The sequence below is a fragment of the Cheilinus undulatus genome, linkage group 6, assembly GCF_018320785.1.
Source record: "Cheilinus undulatus linkage group 6, ASM1832078v1, whole genome shotgun sequence".
In the NCBI taxonomy this organism is placed as follows: domain Eukaryota; kingdom Metazoa; phylum Chordata; class Actinopteri; order Labriformes; family Labridae; genus Cheilinus; species Cheilinus undulatus.
The window spans coordinates 36,372,538-36,393,234 of record NC_054870.1 but is presented as its reverse complement, the minus strand read 5'-3'; the positions used below and the strand labels follow the sequence as shown (position 1 = coordinate 36,393,234).

Below are 20,697 nucleotides of genomic sequence, written 5' to 3'. Positions count from 1 at the left end.
GAGGAGCTGCCAGTGTAAAATCAGCACTTCCTGCAGGAACAGCAACAGTTGATACAAGAGGATTTGATTGAAAAAGTTAGAAGTGGGTGAAAATAACAGGATGTTTTGCAACATAAGAGCACCTGAGAGTGGGCTTGTTGAGAGGGTGTTTCCTGTAATCGAGAAATACTCACACACTTGTACAGATGTCCAATGGAAATGCGCCAGATGCTTAAAAAGGGAGAAAAAGATCACATGGCCAGAACTAGCTTACTAACTAACTAACTTAGTAATTTTCTTTATGCGTTTCCCTTTTGTGTCTGATTGTAGCTTAGCAACTGAAGCCTGGGCATTAAAGAGCCTTTTAACCTTCTGAAATATCTGAAAACACGGAAGCTGGCACAACAGAGCAAGTAAGGGAATAAAGTGGACTGCAGAAAACATCTTCCTCAGTGCATTAGAGTCTTTCCTACGTTTACAGTGGCTATTTTTAGGATGATGTAAAGTTGAGCTAAGTTTGTTATGCTACGTAGCATTGTTGCACAATATATGATGTGTGATATATACAGTGCTTAACAAATTTATTAGACCACCCTCACCCTAACCAAAGTAAGGTTTATGCCACAGCTGCCCTAAATTAACAGCATTGGTTATTACCAAAATCCTTTTTTTATGTTTCTGCAATGGTTAATACACCAATATGTAGAAGCTCTTTAACCCAAATGATATTTTTAAAGCTAAAATCTAATTATTATTGTTATCAATGAATTTTCAAATTTACTGATTAACAACAAAACTGAAAAAAAAAATTAGTAAAGCACATTAATATTTCTTGATTAATATGTCAAATTATAGTTATTTACTTGCATTCCTGAACAGAAAAATGAGTTTTAGTGGTTGAATGTTATGCTTGATTAATTTCTGACTTCTCAGAGAAGCCCAGTGAGCCGGCTCAAATTTGGTTGAATTCAGTTTGAAATTCCTCATTCCTGTTCAAAATGGTAAAACGTGGAGAGCTGCCTGAAAATATAAGAGTCTGCATCAAAGCACTTCATGATGCTGGATGGTCTTTGAGACAAATATGATAGGTGGTCTAATAAATTTGTTAAGCACTGTATATTACGGTAATATCGAACAGCACCGCGAAAACGGCAGCTTTGGCAGAAGATGAGTGAGAAAGGAGAGTGAAGGAAGAGAGTAAAAGGAGAGCGAGTGAGAGCGGTGTTTTGTTTTCAAAAATAGCATTAGATAGATGCATTTGTGCGTGTCTGTCATGTGCAATAACAGTATGTAACTTGAGAATGTTGAGAATGCATTTTTCCACCTTTATTTGCACTAATTTCACATATGTATGTAGTTATCTTTTGCACTGTGTTTTGCACACCCAGAGTCCTAGACTCAAAAAACGACTGGTGATTGTTCTAAACATGTATAGGTTCACATTTCAAATGTCAAATCAAAACTTCGTGAGCAATAACAAAATTTCTTCTCATAAAAGCCATGAAAAACAAATCAGTTTTTGTGTTTTTCTTCTTTTAAACTGCTGACAAGTCCATATAATGTGCAATAATCATTAACCAGATGTTGAAAAGTCAAGTTCAAGTACTGCTGGGAAAAGGGACCAAAGCTCTCAGATTTAGGGCATTTTTTGACTATTTTACAGTCTATAGTCGCCATGTTTCGCGTTAATCCTTTGTAGCAGCGCTAGCACCGCTCGATAGCTGCTATGTCACGTGCTTTGTTGCTCTGTTTGGCCAGTGGAGATGTGACAGACAGAACAGTCATCCAATCACACTCCAAGTTTTTTTCAAATCCTCTGCCTTTTCTCAAACGTTTCCTATTGAAGCTTCCCAGATGGATGTGTGAAACACATCCATCTGGCATGTCAGGTTAGTGTTGTGCATCCCTTCTTACAAATGGTGTTTTCAGAAGCTGCTGACTAAGACTACAGAGTTTGTGATGTATGAAAATATGAAAGTAGTGTTCCTTTGTGAAAATAATAATAATAATAATAATAATAATAATAATAATAACTTTGTTTATGTAGCATATTTTAAAACACAAATATTGATGAACAAAACACGCAATCCAGCTGCAATCCAAGAACCCATGGAGATAATCAACAGGGTTTCTGAAGATTGAAACTTTGCGATGCGAGGGTTGGCCACTCAGCACTCTATAACAGTGGTTCTCAACTAGACCAGTGGGACCCAACAGAGGGTCGCAAAGAAGTTTCCAATGGTTTTCGAGGGTGTACCAGGATAAAAATGTGGAAAAAAGTCTATGATGAACTAAGGTACTAAGTGGACATCAGGAATGGACGATAATACCATATACCAGTCCTCCCTGAAGTCAATCTGATAAACATGGACCACTGGTTGTTATGTGATCTACAGCAACAGGAGTTTAAAAAACACTTTAATTCTTCTTTCTGGGTGTAGATCAGTCATGAAAAGTGATAAGGTCTGTTGGAATCCACCGGTGCTGTGTCCTTTCATGAGCTTCCTGCATAAAATGAACTCGTGCTTCCATCATGCACACGTCGCTTCATAAACATCCTTCTTTCAGACTTGTAGCATTTTGTTAAAGGTATGAATGAAGCGTCTGTAGAGGCACACTCTCTGCCTGCTGTGACTGCACATGCACGCCAGCAAACACCTATTTATATTGTGGTTTTTAAACACCTGGCAGTAATACCATTTTCCCTGCTAAAATTTGGAGAGGGTATGACAGTATTAAAAGTGAATCCGCCTAACCCTAGTGGACATTCAACACATGCATACTTTTTTTGGGTGATGACAAGCAAATTTTGGTCATTTTCTCCAGATTTCAACTTGCCTCCTTTTCCCCCCACATAAAAAAAGCATGTTTTCCTAAAATAATTAGGATTTTCCTCAAGAAACTACCAAATTTCAATGCTGTCTTGGGAAAAAGCACAGTTAAAGTTACAAACAATGAGTAGTCATACAAATAAAATGTCAAACACCAGTACATTAAAAGAGAAACAGCAAGTATTTTTTAAGATCGACTGCAATCAAAACACATTCAAAACATCTGCAGGCAGATCTGACTGCCAAGCCAACCAACCTCCTCTTAAAAGTGAGAGCAGCTCACTAAGTTTGAGGTCTTTCTGTAAATCATTCCAGGCAAAGGCAGCAGCAAATTTAAAGCCGTTTTTCCCGGTTCACTTCTGACCCTGGGGACTGACGATAAGAAAAAAAAAAAAGATGATCTTTTTGTTGCCCTGCTGGCTTACTGTAAATGCCAACATCAGTGGTTTCTTTGTCTGTAAAATCCACACATAGGAACAGGAGACAAGAAGACAAAGGTGATCATCTAGATTAACATTTGCTATTGCTCCTTTTGACTCCATATTTGGCCGAAAGAGGAAGTAACAACAGTAGGATGATAGGGATTTATCTGAGCTAGTAAGATCTATAAAAGTGAGTAGTTTTAAAATACGGAAGCTAGGACACCTACATGCTATTCTCTATATGAATATATTTTGTGAATGCCTGCTGTATGAATAAAGGTTAGCTCTATGAGTAGACTTGTTTAACAGTAGAAATGACATCCCATGTCTTTTTGACAAATCCAGCCAGGTTTCCACTCTCTGTTCTTGCTGATCTGGTTGTAACTCTCTCATTCAATTACATTGTCTTAGACCCCCCGTCTCAAATCACTGGCTTGATTCTTCCTCTTCTTGGAGACCCTACCAAGGCAACATCATTGATTTTCCATTGTTGTTCGTGTCTGTTTTTCAGTTGAGCTCGGTGTTTTCAGTGAAGTGTGAACGCTCTCGTTGTTTGTACCAGATTCTCCTGTGAGTTGCAGACTGTTTCCTTATTCCCCTCAGGGCTCTAAAAGGCACAGGGGTGGATTTTATTTATAGATAGTGAGTAGAAGGCTGGCGTGAGAGAACACAGGCGCTTTAGACTATGTCTGTATCTGTTTATTGTGACTGTGCGTATCGGTGAACACTAGCAACAAAGGAAGAAAGTTAAATATCTTTACATTGTGCCATTGTTCTACTTTCTGTCATTCCTTTTTTTTCTCCTGTGCTTTTAAATGTCCAAACTGTGAATTGTTCATGTAATTGAGTGCATTTTCATTCAGGTTTTGTATTAGACCTTTTATCCTATAATTGGTTCTGTTATAGTGTTTCTGACATGACTCGCCTCCACTTGAGTGTTAAGACTGAAATTAGAGTCTTTCTCGAACAATGCAGGGAATTTATAGGCTCAGTATATTCTATACCACATAAGTATCCTACTCCTGATGTAAATGAATACCTTTCTTCAGCCACCTTTAGTATTAAAGTACTTACAAATGTATGGTCCAGTTCAAAAATGCAACAAATGCCATGTCTTGTCTTTTGCCAATGATGTCATGCTGTAGAAATTTAAATCTCCGTGGAAACAGAAGCATAAGAAATGAATACATTATTCATTTTAAATTGCTTTCACCGGCGCTGATTTGCTACATTGTGTTTGGGTTTTTTTTTTTTTTGCAACCTTGATGTATCTTTTGTTCTGCACAAAATCTGCATCTGGAGATACTTGGCTTACAATCCTATATTTGTATTTTGGAAGGCGCAAACATTTTTAAACCCTCTGTAGAAATGCATCATCGCTCACAGTGGAAAGAACATATTCCAGTCAGTGTTGCAGAGACCCAAACCTTTCTGCCATTAGACTCTATAGTCATCTACTTTAATTTTTTAAAATTCCCTCTGTCATTAATTATTATATTTTGTTTTCAAGCACACAGAGCCACTTTTGTCCTGACACACCTGTTGAGAACCACAGGTGTTTAACATTGAGTGCCTTTTGTGTTGGTACAAGGACTGAGTTGTGGTTTTGGTCTGGTAGGTTGGAAACAGACAGGTTCCACTGAATATGTCTGACTTTTTTCTCTTAGATTGAAGTTTTTCAAGAGAATATCAACCATAATTAACAACATCACAACATAACAATGTGAGCAGTTGTTTTTAAGCCCTGAGTACTGCCTGCAGGTGTTCCTTCCAGGTCAAAAACAGCAACAAGTAATGTAAAGACACATGTCTCTGAGAAAAAATATCCTAAAACATTAGACACTCAAGCTTTTGTTTCTTGAGGAAAACAGAGAAACCAGTTTTAATGTAGCTAGTTAAAATATTTTTTTCCTCCCTTTACATCAAAACAACTTGCAGTATTTTGCCACTCCGGGCACCAACTTCTTCTTTGTTCAAGTACTGTTTCTTCACCCTTATTTTGCCTATCGATCTAGCTCCCAAAAGCACTAACCCCCTCTTTACCTTTTATTACCCGATCCTCTCAGCTCTCTTACATAAGCCTCACTCTTGACTCGATCTTGTAAAAGAGGCAGCCCGGACTCTCAGCGTTTGATGCTCTGCCTCTGCTCTGCAACGCTTCGGCTCAGAGCTCTGTGTGCACACAGAAATATGGAATCAGCAGACTTGCTTCTCATGCCCTGCAGCCCAGTGTGCTTGAAGATAAGAGGAGAACATATAGGATGAGAATATTGTTGAGGGGGTTTTGTTTCATCCCAGGCATGCCTCATGTGATCTGTAATCCAAAGCCGTGAACAGTCATTATGTGAATCTTGAAGTGGGAGGAAATAATACGATGCTGCATGTTGCATCCCTGTTGATGACGACCTCAAGGAAATGTTTTTTTCAGCATGATTTCATCAGATTTCAGGGTTATATTTTGCACCAGAACAGAATCAAACACTGCATATTTCAGCAGAGTGATTTTCACCAGAATATGAATAAAATGCAGGAATTTTTCTATTGCCATTTTAAATAGTGATCCCACTGCACAAGTCATGTTTGCAATTAAAAAATCAAAATGTGATATTTCACTACTTCCAGATCAGTCCATTAATGTTTTAATATTGAAAGATAACCTAATTATTCACAGCCAGTCAGTCTGTACCTTTCTTTCCCAGTGACTCTCCTCTTTGAAGGGGTTCTTGTGTTTGTGTAAGGACTTTGTCTGTCACAGATTTGGCTGGGAAAAGGATGAAAAAGGGGGAACCTCAGCAGCAGAAGTGATGGGCATGCAGCCCGGTTCTCAATGAAGCCTGGAGGGAGAACAGAGAGAGGAGGACCTTCATGGTAGAGTGGCACTTAATCTCGGCCTGCAAAGCAGGTGACTTTCTAATCAAACAGCTCGACAGCCTGCATGTGCATGGGGAAGACTTTTCTCCAATGATAAAAGGTTCCTCAAATTGCAGAAAAAAATAACATGCATTTATGTAGTGGCTATGTCTCAGGGTTAGGTTGTATAGAAGACAGAAATATACTCAAAACTATTTCTGCCATTTCATTCACAACCAGCTGCAACAGCAACATTAAGGAACAAAGCAAAGCATTCAGTATGCCTCTTGCAGAAATGTCAGAAATCCCAAAGACAAAGAGGAAAGCATTTATGATAAACTCAGAAATTCAATTTTTGAAGAAGCTGTGATGTGAATGTTGAATGCTGATATAAGCTGGGGCTTTACTGCTCATGCTGCATTAGCAGTAAAGCTGAATAATATAAGGCATGTGTGAAAGATGTTGAATAAACACTGAAAGAACTGGCACTTTGCTGTTTATGCTGTGCTTGAAAAGACATCTGATCAATGCCTGCACACTAGATAAATATAGCTAAGTTAACAAACCAGTAATGTGGCTTTTACTTGGAAAAATAACAGAAAATGTATCCAACTTAAATACCTGTAGTTATGGACGAATGACACTGACTTTCTCTTATCAAGCTCTCAGTGTTTAGTCTACCAACAGCACACTGAGCATAGCATGCTACACCGCGAAGCTTAACTCTAGAATTTAACGGTTGGCCCCTTTATATGCTGTCAGGAAAAACTATTATTGTGTCAGTCCATCTTAAACTGGACTTCAAAAATTATGTAAACATGTTAGACCAACTCAAATTTCATAAAACTAGACAGAACACCTACATAATGAGGTTAGAGATTAATTTTTGCTCCACATTTTTTTGCTCCAGAGGCCATAAATTCCAACTTTGGCCCCAGTCACATTGGAACTGAAGAAACCTTTTGGAGGATATATGACCTGGGGGACCGAGAACCTACAAGTGATTGACAGTTTCACACAGGTTTTGCAAGGAACAGTACTATTTGGTGATGTTATGCAATATGGCATAATGTCACAGCTAGTTGATGTTAACAGCAAAATGAAGTCCTTAGCTCGTGTAAGTAAGCAAGTAAGTGGTAAATGTTTGCATTAGCTAAAGTCTTACGTAGCCAACTGGCCATGAAATTTGTAAACATTGGAAAACTGCCTACGACCCACCAGATTCTTACAAAGATAGTTCTTGACATTCAGTATAGCACAGACTATATGGAACATGGATGCAGAATCAGTGGCTTCACCCAATGATAGTCAGTCACCATATTGAAAATGCTGTTTCAAAAAAACCCAAAAAGGTGGAGTTATGGTGGTCATAAAGCCTCCTTGATAATAACTACAAGGTGCCCACCTCTCAGTCAACGTAGCCACTATTTATGCTCATTTATTCAACTCTCACTGACTTAATTTAATCAAAGAGGGTGATTAAAAAAATTAATCCCCTGTACAGAGTGTACCACAGGCCCTGAGTGGCTAATCTGGAGAATTGGGAGAGTACCTGGTGGGCTAGGCTGGTTTGAGGGCCAGGAGGGATGGTGAACAGTGGCATTAACAGGCTGCGCTGGTGATGGATGGACACGGGCAGCAGGCAGGAGCACTCATTGTTCAAGAACATTTCTCTTCTCTCTCTCTCTGTCTGTGCTTGGTCAGGCAGGGAAGGCCATCTGTATCTGTCTGACTGTAAACACTGCTGTAACGTTGGTTCTGCATGTACCTTGTCAGTGTTTAATGCCCAAGACAGGGTGATAATCAAGAGAGAAAGATGGTTAATAACTATAAGTGTGGCAACTGATCAGGTTTTATTGCTATCAATGCCATTATCAAATATTCTTATCAATCCAAATCTTTATCAATCCCTTTATCTTGTTGGGAAAAGTAGACTGTCTAGGTTTTCACTGTTAACAACACAAATTTTATTAAGTCTCTCTCTGAACACTGAACACTGTGAGAGTCAATGACAAGCACACTTCAATAGATGGCTATAATAAATAGTGCTGATGACTATAAATGTAAATCATCAAGTATTGGGAGGGAGAACATGCTAAAATATACAAAAAATAATATTTTTTACTGTAATTATCTCACTTAAACTGCTCTCTGGAACTTCAATCTATGAACTTCAATTAGAATACAATAATTACTGCTGCTCACTGTCTTTATATGATAAAACCTTAAATAAACATCCAACTAGCCTCTGGATCCTAGATCTTTGGACATATAAATATAAATCTTGTGCAAAAATAACATTTCTTGTGCAAAAAGAAGCATGCCTTCCATGAAATCACTGTTTAACAGGCGTTGCACGACATGCGGTTGCATCATGTTTTGAGAGATGAAGCCACACTTTCAACTGCCTCTCACAGACCGTGTTTTTCAAGGCCATGGAAGTAAGACATTGTCAGAGAATTGTTAGGATTAAATGTAAACGATGTTGATGGATTGAACCAAGTGGAACCAGTTCTCAACTGGAACCTGTTACTGATTCCCATCCCTAAATAACTAGAGCAAAGTTGGCAAAGAAGTTAGACTTAAAACAAAAGCTTTAGAGGCTGATGCAGCCTAATGTGAAAATGTATTTTATTATTAGAAGCTTGCAGCTCAGTGTAAATGCTCCAGGTTAAGATGACACAGGGAAGCTAGCACAACACACAATATAAACTGTACAAAAGACCTTCCGAAGTTATAAATCAATTCAATAAAATGCATGATAATGTAGCCTATTAAACAACTTAGAAGTATACAATACAGATAAACTCTCTGTGAATAACATCCATTTAAATAAGAACTTACAACTAAGTAAATGATGCCAGTCCAAAGCTGCTCTTTCCTACTCAAAGTAGATACTTTGAAATCAAACATAAACTAACCTCAACAAAGATTTTAAAATGAAATTCACACCCTACTGCTTTGCTTTTAAAAGACTGAACAAATGAAATCAGAAAAAACTGCACATGAATGATTTTTTTTTACACTAAAGGAAGCAATGTCATATCCCTGGATTCGATATATGTCCACACAGTCTGGTCTGTACACAGATAAATTGACCCCTAATGCTTTTCTGGTACAAAACATATATGCGATGAATCTTCTGAAGGCTGATATTAACATTAATTGTGAGAAAAGGTCAACTGTAAACCTTCATCCGTCACAGGAACTCACACAGATCCCCACGTGAGGGTGTTATTACTGTGTCCTTTGTTACTGATGAGGCAGTGGAGCACTGTGCTGTCAGCATGGACAAACCCCCTCAGGATAACTACAGGGAAGAGTGATTCTGACAGCTGACATTTACCTTGACACACCTGTCAGTCACACACACAACCTCTCAGATAGTCACACATACACCCATCTGGCAGTTTCCTGTTTGTTCTATGTTTCATTCACTAGACGAAGCTCAATATGGGATATTTTTTAGAAGATATTTTCATTTTTTAGGGAGTCCTGTGCATTTCTTTTGATCCTGGCTTGATTGTACAATGGCCACCCCACAGATATGAGGGTTGTGATCTGTCAATCATCATTGTGGAGCTCAGCAGCTGGGTGAGCGGTACGATGTTTGATGCCGAGGCTAAGCTCCCCGGCTCTGTTTATTAGGAGGAGATCTTTCAGACGTTATCAGGTAAATCACAGAGCTCCTCCTGGATACGGCCGAGTGCTTTCAACTCTCAGCTTCCTTTTCTCTAATCACTTCTGTGTAAAAACCTGCAGTCTTTTCTCCAGGATTTCAGTCCATGAGTCATATTTTTGAGTGATATAACTCCTCTGCTGTGTGCCAAACTTGTCACTGGGCTCTGCATGTCTTGCATTGTGCACTCAGGAGGATTTATTTTTTCCCCGAATACATTTTCTGCAGCCTGTCTTTTATGAAATCATTGATTTCCAGTCCTGTCAGCACAGCAGGACACTTTCCCTCATTGGTCCTGGCAGAAACACAAATACAGAAGGGCTGCTAAATAATGCAGGAGCTGGAGCATCAATAAAGGAGGCACAGGGGGCGCCAGATTAACGGCCAGGTCGTAAACTGTTAGAGGTCCTTTTCTGCTCAGGACTAACAAGACTGAAACACTGACTGCTGTTCAAAAGGGAGGCCAAAATATCCTCCCTGACAGGTGCTGACATTTGGGGTTCATTATAACCAGAGTTCGAGCAGTTGGGATTGGCTGGATCGATGTCCCTTCCTTTAACCAAAATTCACAGAGTCCAAAATTAATAACAGTGAACAGGAAATCATCGCTTGTAGGTTTGAATTCTGTTGGGTAGGGTCAAATGAGGAGGGGGCTTGATGAAGCATAGCATAATTCCACCTCTCCAAGGCTGGAGTTAAAACTGGGAACACATAGCTGTCACACATCCTCTGTGTCTGTTGTAGACCCAGACTGTGCACAAAAACTGGTGCAGGCATTAGATGTAGTGTACACATGTTGGATGGGGTGGTGTCAAGGTGAAAGAAGTGTGGCAGTTAACAACAACTACACCTGAATGTTTTAAAGATTATATATGTTTGATATAAAAATTAAAAACTAAACAAAGAGGCCTTTGCAAGGACTCTTTCTTTTTCGACAGCAGCTGTAATGGCTGAATAAGTTAAAAGGGGGGTGAGGGGAGTGGCAAAAATTGTTTAAAAGGGGAGAAAATGTTATGAAATTGAGTCAAATATGACAAAAGTGATATAAAAATGGTAGGATTAAGGTGTGAAAAGGGATTAAAAACAAGTTTAAAAGGGGAAAAAAATAGCAAAATTGGGTTAAGAGAGACAAAAATGTTGCAAAATGGTCAGATAAAGAAGTGAAAAAGAGTAAAAAAAAATATGTGAAAAGTAGCCAAAATGAGTTTAAATGGGCAAATAATATAAAAAAATTGGTCAAAAGTGACAAAAATGTTACGAAAATGGCAGGAAAAATTGGTTTAGAGGGGCAAAGAATATCAAAAATTGGTCAAAAGGGACAAAAATGTTACAAAAATGGCCAGATAAAGCAGTGAAAAGTGGTTAAAGAGCATAATAAAGGGGCGAAAAGTGGAACGAAATTGGAAAAGGTGCATAAATAAGTAAAACACGGGTGAAAATAGGTTAAAAATTGGAAACAAAAACTAAGTTTGACATCAGAATGCAATGATATTAATTACTTCAAGTTACTGGCTAAAATTCATCTAGAATTTGCGAGAATTGTTAATTGTTCAGAGTGTCTTTCCCACAACACGGGGTAGATCCCCAGACCAGGACAGTCCATGGCTCAACAGGTTCTTGTGTCACTAATGGAAACTTTGATGACTCATGTATGACTTTTTGTTGTGTGTCTTCTACTTATCTTGTCAACACGATGGTGTAGAAGCTCATGGCTTTACATCCTCTCTTTTCAATTATAAATAACTACACCTGAACTTCTCCAAAAAGTGACCACTAGAATATAAGAAGCAGTGTTTGGGGAAAATGTATTTCACTTGTGTTTTGATGTCCTAGTTTTATCCATGTTTTATCTGTTAGCATGAATAAAGCAGAGTTTACGACCTTTACTGCAGTCAGTAAGGCGACCTGAATGTTTTGGCTTCACTTTTGAGGAGCTTTTCGTCATCTCGTTTTATATACAGTCTCTGTGTGATAAAAAGTAACCGAAACGCATTCGCAAAGTTAAACTGGAGTGCTAAGGTAACGTTCAGTCTCATAAAAGTTTCCCAGGAAGTGATTTCTATCTGTCAGTGAGCAGGAGAAAAGCTCAGTGCTGCATCGCGGAGAGGCTGAGGAGCTGTGTGGTGGTTTTCAGTGCAGTCCCTGTCAGTGGTGAAAATATTTACCTCTGTGAAATAAAACTGTGAGGGTCAGAGAGAAAGGTCTCGGCTTTCATGAGGGTTGCTGATTTTACGTATGTGTCAGGATTTATCGCCTACCGGGGAGCTGTTTGGCACACGCTTCCAGTACAGTAAATGTTTACGGTGATGAGTAAGTCATCACTGAGGAGGAGGGAAGATGGCCGATTGTAAATATCCTGAATAACTCATGTTTATTTCTGACACAGAGATATGCTCAGAAAGGATTACATCTGTAAACTTTTTCCTCTGGATACCCCTTATTTAAAAAAAACCAAACAATAAATACATCCCATTTGACATTAAACTACATTATTTTTTCTGTTTAGAAGATTAAAAACATGATTAGGGCCTATTTAAACAGTAAATACACATTTTGTGGTGCTGAAAGTGGGTATCATTTTCTTGGCTTATTCCCCATTATTTATTATGAGTCATGGTGTTATAGTTGTCTTTGCTTTAAGTTATTTAAGTTTTGCTTAACGCACAAAAATACAGGCGATGTCTTGTATTTTGTGCGTTTCTTTGCTTTTCTCATTGTAAACACTGATGTTATCTATTTAGCCATGCATAAATGAGACTCAAAGTTTCTGTTAGTATTTTTAGCTGGTTCTGAAACAGGCTGATCAATGCTGATGGCTCTAAACGAACTGCAAAAATGGCTATAGTTGATCATTTCTACATAGTTATTTGTATAACTGTAAATGCTACTGCTGGACAAGTGTTGGATGAGGGGCCAGTTACAAGCCAGATTCCCCTCCTCTGACCAAAGTCAGTGAAGCAAAGGCCAGATTATCTGATGGTATTTGATATTGACTTGACAGATTTTCCTGTGCTGTGTTAGGAGTGATCTTTTCTTCTTCTATCTGACAGAAGAGGTTCTGAACTGCTCCAATTAGAAGTCATAATTATGAAATATGTTTAAAATTTACAATCAGAAATCCTGTTGTGTGTGGGGAGCACTCAGGACAGCTGAGCTCTCACTCTGTGGATTGTCAGGTGAAACTGAAAGAAAGCCAGACATCTTACTGAAGAAGGAAACACAGCAAACACAGCCATGGCAACAATAGTTAATGGGAAGCATAAAGTCAGAAGGACGTCAGAAAGTGAGGAGCAACCTGTTGATTTGTGGCAACATCACTAGTGTTGATACAATGTTTGCTTTAAAACATACCACAATCAAACTGACGAGGAGAGGAGCTGAACTGGAATTACTACCACAGTGGAGGAGGCAGGTAGCTGACAGCTACCTACTTTAGCTTGCTTTCTCTGAAGTTGCATTTGATCACATGACATTTGGAGTTTTGAGAGTGGAGATTTTGGCTTTTGGCGAATGATCTGTTATTGAGTGGTGTGCTGTGTCGGTCATGTCCTTGCACACTGCACATTTTAAGAATGAAAGTGTTAAATCTGTAGGATTTGTAGGAGACAAGATCATTATAGGGATAAGATTTGCATCTTTGTCGGCAGAGGGTACCAAAAACAGCACAAATCAAAAGTTCCTCACAGCTAAATTTTTTTAACTTTGATTGTCCTTCATTAAGTCATGAATATTTATTATGAAAAGGGCCTTGAAATTAACAAGGGACTTTACAATGAAAAGCTTAATACCTTGTATCTTAAAGGACTTTTTCTTCCTTTCTAATATTTCCTTTTCTCTCTCCTTTGCTGTCATTTCACCAGGAAGTCGAGGTTAGTGCTCTTCAGCTTTTCTATAACACTCCTCCAGCTGTCTTTGTAAAATGTCGTTTTCATTCATGACTCATACCCTTGTCTTTTTGTGTGACTTTATCTCCACTTCTCTGTCCAATTTCTCTTTCACTCCTTCTACTTCAAATCTCCTTCAGCCTGCCCATTTTAATTAGAACCATTAATGTAATGATTAAAGAAAAAAAGGCAGAGAATTTTAAAGACCATGCCATATGTCTCATATATAGGCGCCTAGTGCAGATATGTTGGGCTCATTTCCATACAGATGCACAGCCACAGTTCATTCTCATCTGTCTCTCTGACTCACTTGGCCAATTATCCTGCTGCAAGCCTCATGAGCACACAACACACAATGTGCAGGCATGTCACTTCTGTATGAAGATAAAAGGGTGATGATATGTTTGCTACCAGCATCAACGTTTATTTGAGCTTGAGGTGTGCTGCTTCTGTGCTGCAGAAACATGATTGATTTTTTTCTGTTTCTGCAGGATGATTATGTTCGTACCTGGGATGAAAATCAAGGGTCCAGTGACAGTAAGTCTCACACTATCTTGTCTTTTTTCTCATTTTCCCATAATGGCATTTCACATAGATTTCTTCTATTTTGTGCTTGTTATACATTTTCCAAAGCACAGATTAAAGTGAGTGATATGTTTGACTGTTCAAAGATAAAGGGAAAAGATTTTAGTCAGAACATAAAACTTATGATTGTGCAGGAAGATCATTGAAGAGACAAGATGTGCTATAAAAAAGTATTCAACTTTTTGATATTTTTTCCTTTAATGATTTTATAAATCATTTTATGGTCAATAGAATCTGTTTTTTACCTTTGAAATTAACAAAAAAGGGAGTCTAATATCAAAGCGATAAGAAATTTCTACAGATATCAATTAAATAGAAATATGTAAGGTAAAATAAGTGACTGCATAAATATCCACCCCTTCAAGTCAGTATTTAGTAGAAACACCATTGGCTGCAATCCCAGCGCTGAGTCTGAGTAGAGACGTAGGTCTCAATCAGGCTTGCACATGTGGACACTGCAATTTTACTCCATTCTTCTTTTCAAAACTGCTCAAGCTCTGTTGGGTTGTACTGTTGTTGTCTTAAACTATTTCTTCCAAGCCTTAGTTCTCTGCCGGACTGAATACGGGTATTCTATATTTTCTACCTTTACAAGTCTTCCAGGACTGGCTGCTGAGAAGCCAGGAATATTGGTTAACCAGTGACTGGACCTTCCAGACACAGGTGCCTTTATGCTATGATCACTTGAGTCACATTCATTGCACTCACATGATCAGGATTTCACTAACTGTGAGACCACTAGCACCAATTGGCTTTGTTGTATTAGGTGAGTCAATTTAAAGGGGGTGAATATTTATGCAGTAACTTATTTTACCTTACATATTTACTTCAATTTCATAATTTTGTAGGAATCTTTCTCTTTGATTTTGTTTTTGTTTTTTTGGGCAGAAAAGACCAATTATATTGACCATGATAGCATCATTTACCGTGAAACCTTCTGTGCTTTACATGTATGAAAAGGAAATATGTTGTGGATTTATAATATCTTTTCAAATGCTCATGCAAGCATAAAATCCATGCATGTAGGCCAAACAAGAAAAAAAATGTGTTTGGTATGACTGCCTTGGCTTTCCGCTGATGCAGTGAAAGCAGAGCCACATGATTTATTGAAACTGGATGTCATTAGCTTGTACCGTAGCATAGAAACAGAATCGGTGGCCTTCATTTGAACTGTGATGTTTCCCAGACCGTCAGCAGTTCATTGCATCAGACAGCTCTGCATGCGCTCTGTGTTTATACACCGGGGTCAGCCGCTCACTGTCCACACTTGTAGTAGTTCCTTAGTGAAAAAGGGTTGAAAGATGTTAGTGCTCTGTTTTATCTGCTTCAGCACATCTGATGTGCCTCCCCAAGGAAACACTAAACATCGACTCGACTTCAACCCATCACCACTTCGCTCTACTTCCTACATTTTTCTCTTTCCTTCCTGCACTTGGGAGCAGGAGCTGCGCGTTCACACCGAATGTCTGCTTCCTCCACATCGACTCCTTCTGCCACTTAATTGAGCTCCTGTAAGATGAAGTCATGACCGAGTCGTGTCCTCAGCCATTGTTGCCTGATTTACCAGCTGAAATGAAGTCAGCTGAATGGCAGAGTCCATTAGCGCAATTTCCAAGGGCTTAATGAAGGACTAATTATGGTTTCCAGTAAAAGACCAGAGAGAGAAGTAAAAGCATGAGAAGAGAGTGAGACAGGGATGCAGACTAATTTGCCCTGATTTAGTATGAAGTGACTGACATTAATACAGTTCCTGTCAACTCAAGGCAGTTTGGTGATAAGGAAATGGTGAACTCAAGGAAGGAAGCAAGGTGGCTGGTGAAGGATGGTGTGATAGGATGAAGTTAACAAGAAAATTTGAAAGTATGTCTTTTTCATAAATGTAAAGAGGAAGTTTTTTACCAGTAAAATTATCAGTGTAAAGTCACAAGTCTGCAACACCCTCTGCCCAAACATCTGGATTTCTTTATTTCTTTTTATCCTGTATTTCAAATGTATCTTGTACATTGTCTTATTTTTGCTCAGTGTGACATTTATTATATTTCTCTTTATTTTATTAATGTTTAGTTGTGCCTTGACACCAGTGATAGCCAGATCTGGAGGTCTTATGTTCTCAGGTTGTGTATCCAGCCACTCAAGACTCAAGACTAGACTAAATACCATACCATACTAGGTCAAAAACCTTCCAACCCTTTCTTCTTGACCCACTACTGTACTGTCACTGTACAGCAAGTGTGTAGCTCATCTAACTGCTGTGTATTGGTAGTTTCATTTCTCAACTCTGTAAAGCACTTTGAATTCCTGTTTTTTTTACTTTTATTTAAGTTTTTAACATTCAAAATAACAGGAAAAAATAACACATAACATAGAAGACAAGTGACAAAATACAATAATACAATAAACCAATGAGTGAATACACACAAGGGAATAAATAACAAACAAATAATAATCGAGCGTATTGAGCTCAGTCTCCTCCAATATATGTAATTGCTGACCACTCAGTATGAAAGAGCCCATTAAGGGGGACCACTTTTTTATAAATTCATCAAGGGTTCCTTGTACTACATTTGATAACCTCTCATACAGAAAGACTAATAATAATTTATCATACCAAGCTGATTCCTATTCTGATGTTAAGATATTTTTCAATCTCTTATGAACAGAGGAGCTGAAAGTTGTTATGACTGGACATGACCGTATTAGATGATATGAACCTACTTCTTTTTGACATTTCCTACAAATCGCAGACCATGAATTGTCATATTTACTTTGTATTTTAGGAGTTACACTTAATCTATTAATAATCTTATACTGTGTTTCATGTGATTTATCTGACCTTGTAATCTTTTTCGCATTGTACAACACTTTGCACCAGGTCTGATCATCAAGTTGTTCGCCAGTGTCCTTTTCTTTCAGCTTTCTGTCAGCTTTCTTTCATATTCATTTTGAGCTTGGCATTTATTATCAGCTGGTCATATATGCAAGTCATTACTTTCTTTTTAAGTGCTTTTTTCTTAACAATGTAAAGTAGTGTATGCTTAATTCCACTAGTTTCTAGTTTGTAGATACCGATAGAAGTGTGTACGAGGAAGATTAAATTCTTCGTGTAATTGCTTAAAGGTCTTTAGTGTATTACCCAGATACAAGTCAGAGACAGTCAGAATGCCAGCAGCCTTCCAATCACCAAACCCCATATCCATACACGAATATTCAAAATCAGGATTATTGGCAACAGGTGTTCAAAAAGAATATTGGCTTAAACCAAAGTGTTTTTGTATAAAACTCAAAGACTGTAATTCATTTCTAACAATGAAATTATTATTGACTTTGTTTTGTAATTTCCTGAAGCATACAAAGGGAATATCAGCTAATGACACGCTATCTAAACCTATACTTCCTAAGTCAGGGAAACAGGCCTGTCTATTTAACCCATTCTGTGACAAATCTCAGTTGTGATGACCAGTGATAATACAACAAATTAGGTAGGGCTAATCCACCATTTCTAATAGGATACTGTAACTTTTCTAATTTAATCCTTGGACCTTTATTTTTCCAAACAAAGCTTCTAATTGCATTATGTACTGATTTGAACATCTTTGAGGGAATGCAGGCAGGTAGCATCTGTATTGGGTATAATAGGCGAGGAAGGACGTTCATTTTAGTAACTGCAATTCAGCCTAATAATGATACCAGAAGGTTCATCCACCTCTGCAAATCTGATTTAACTTTAGTCATAATATGACTAATATGACTTTGAATTCCTTAATATATAATGACTCTCTATAAATTACCTTCACACTTATTTATATTAATACTTTGATATGCTAGTGTATTTTGATCTGCACTTAAGTAGTTTTATTTGTTTCTTTAGGTGTAAATGAAAAAGACAGAGAAAAAAAGGATTTCCTAGAAAATTGACCTCTCTATCAGTATGTTTGCACACAATTAGAAAAAAAAATTAAGTTACTGTGCAAGTGCAAATAAAACTAGGGTTGCTCTAGATCCAAGTACACTTGACCCCAAAGCCTGGTTCAGTGTGAACACAACTGCACCATAGTTGGTCACCATGCCATGTGGTACAGTACATAGGAGATGTGGAGGCAACTGTGGCCGAGTATTGAGCACTTGTCAAAGAGTAGAGTGGAAAGGCAATATCTAGCAGCTCCTGTCTCTAGCATTGTGTCTACACAGTACAGACACATTTCATCCTGAGCTGCTCTGTAGATTAGAAAGTTGAAAGAGGGTTGTTAGTGTCTCAAGAGTAATGAAAACATCCACAGTAGCCTGCAGGATGGACTCCCTTGTCTGCACAGAGCATAAACAAATGTCAACCCCAGTGCAAACACTCAGTCACACCCAAGCACATTCTGTCCATACTCCATAGTTTACACGCATAAATGCTCGGCAAAGCTGACGTCATCGTCCCTCAAGTATATAAACTCCCACCCAGCAAAGGGAGTCAGACGTACTTTAAAAAGTGTGTGAAAAAATGGATTATTCCGCAGGACTTGATAACTCTGACAAGATGGTTGTTAAATAGTCTAATTAAGCTATATACTTAAAGTGCAAGTGAACCCCCAGCTCAGAGCTCAAACCTAACTTAACCTTATCCAGCCTAACCCAACCTTACCCAACTGGCAAACTGGCATGGCATGATCAGAACTGAACACAGTCCTCTTTGTTTCAGCCCAAAGTTAAAAAGTCTTTTATTTTTACAGTACATTTAAAATAATATACATGCTTTTGGTTCAGAAACTACAAAGCTGACACAAATCAACTTCAAAGGAGCATCTCTGTATGTAGTTACACTGCTGCGTGTGCTCAGCTTTTCCTAAAATTTAAGAAAGCTTTGTATTCTTGCCAAAGGTTTTCATCTCAATGTTACTTCAGGCTTTCATTTCACACAGCATAAAGCCCTTCATTTATCTATTTCCTTGTTTCTCGTTTTGACAAAAATGTACTATCTCCCCTCATTGATCTGCCTTCCTTTATGAGTGACCTAATGAAGCAAAGAAGCAAAAAAGAGATTTGTCCCTCTGAGACTTCTCTAAATCAGTGTGATGTCTTTACTTCCCAAGCTCGGACGAGCCTGCAGGCCTCATTTCTCTGCCAAGACGGCTTCACCGCCGCACAGGCAGAGGAAGATGGAGCTTTTGAACTGTCAATGCTTCTAACACACACGCAGCCAGAGCCAAATTCAGTCTGAGGTGGAGATTTGCATTCAGGCACCGTGCTCCACTTCAGCCGGCTGTGTGCTGATTGAGGGAGAGGTCAGGGTAATTTGCAGTCGATTTTTACAGTCGATTCATCAATCAGGCAGCTGATTGAATCACCTCGCTGTGGAGACAGTAAACACAGCAGGAGAACAGTTGTAATTTTGAACTCAAACACACAAACATACTCTAAAGTGTTTGTGTACAGCACTCATGGAAGACCTGATCCTTTTATACGTGTGCCTTTGAGTGCGCCTTGGTTTTCCACAAGCTTATCTCAGCCAGAGAGGGCCAGGTGAATGGTGAATGGACACCTTCTGGCAAATCAATGGCTGTGGATCAATTGCAGACGCCAAGGAGATATGGAAACACGCTGACTCCGCAATTCACAAGGTCTAGAGTTTGATACCTCTTGATGCTATTGATAGATGCCGGTGCTTAGGAAGCTCACTCACACGAACTGTGACAGTTTTTGTGTTTGTATCAGTGCAATGTGTATCTGGATGTATTCACAGCTTAACAGAAAGGGTAAAAAGACCCTATTATGTGCACAAAAAACAACACAGATTTGCACCTGTTATTGATCAATTTCCTCATTTCTGCCTACTCAACTGTAATCTCACAAAAACATTACTAGAGTACTCACATGTGCAGCCCACTCTGTAAAATCCTGGAAATTTTCAGGAATGTTGAGTGTGTGTAAAAACAGCATTCGAGACGCCTTGCTAGAAGTTTTAGCTGAATGTCTCGCCTCAACATCGAGACTGTCAGGGGGCCATTTAATTCCTTCTCCCTGCCCTCTGCGAGACCTCTGCGTGGCTTATTTCAAATTACCCAGGCTCCCATCAGGGGGTCTTTTCAGTCCTTTTTACTCATTCTATACACATCGGAGTCTGAGCTGCTGACTCTGAACCTCCAAAACCAGCCACTAGAGTCATTTATGGACTTTTACAGCCCTTCTCACCTCCCCTTACTCCACATTTTTGTCCACTCTCACCCCATCTCACTCTTCCTACTCAAACCACCTGGGTCTGCCTTCATCTTATTTTAAAAAAAGAGCCACATACAGGACTTAAGTGATCAATGTGTATTAAATCTGTACAACAGAAGCATTACGTATTCTTGCAAGGCTACCATTTCCCCTCTATCCAGTATCAATAATGCCTTTAAAAGAAATTCAACTTTCATTACCAGTCTCAAGTTTATTCTTGATATCCTGATGAAACCACCTGAGATTAGCTTAGCTTGTCTTAAAAA

General features: G+C 38.6%; 1 protein-coding gene across 2 annotated transcripts in view; it reads left to right on the top strand.

Annotated features, from left to right (window-relative positions):
• The window catches only part of spock2 (SPARC (osteonectin), cwcv and kazal like domains proteoglycan 2), a 46,761-nt gene that overhangs the window by 8,409 nt on the left and 17,655 nt on the right, over positions 1-20,697 (top strand). The window contains exons 2-3 of one of the 2 annotated variants that reach the window (XM_041790376.1): positions 13,622-13,630; positions 14,137-14,182. In XM_041790376.1, the coding sequence (XP_041646310.1) occupies positions 13,622-13,630; positions 14,137-14,182 (55 nt within the window). The remainder of the gene's footprint in view (positions 1-13,621; positions 13,631-14,136; positions 14,183-20,697) is intronic. The other variant, XM_041790378.1, reaches the window with a different exon arrangement.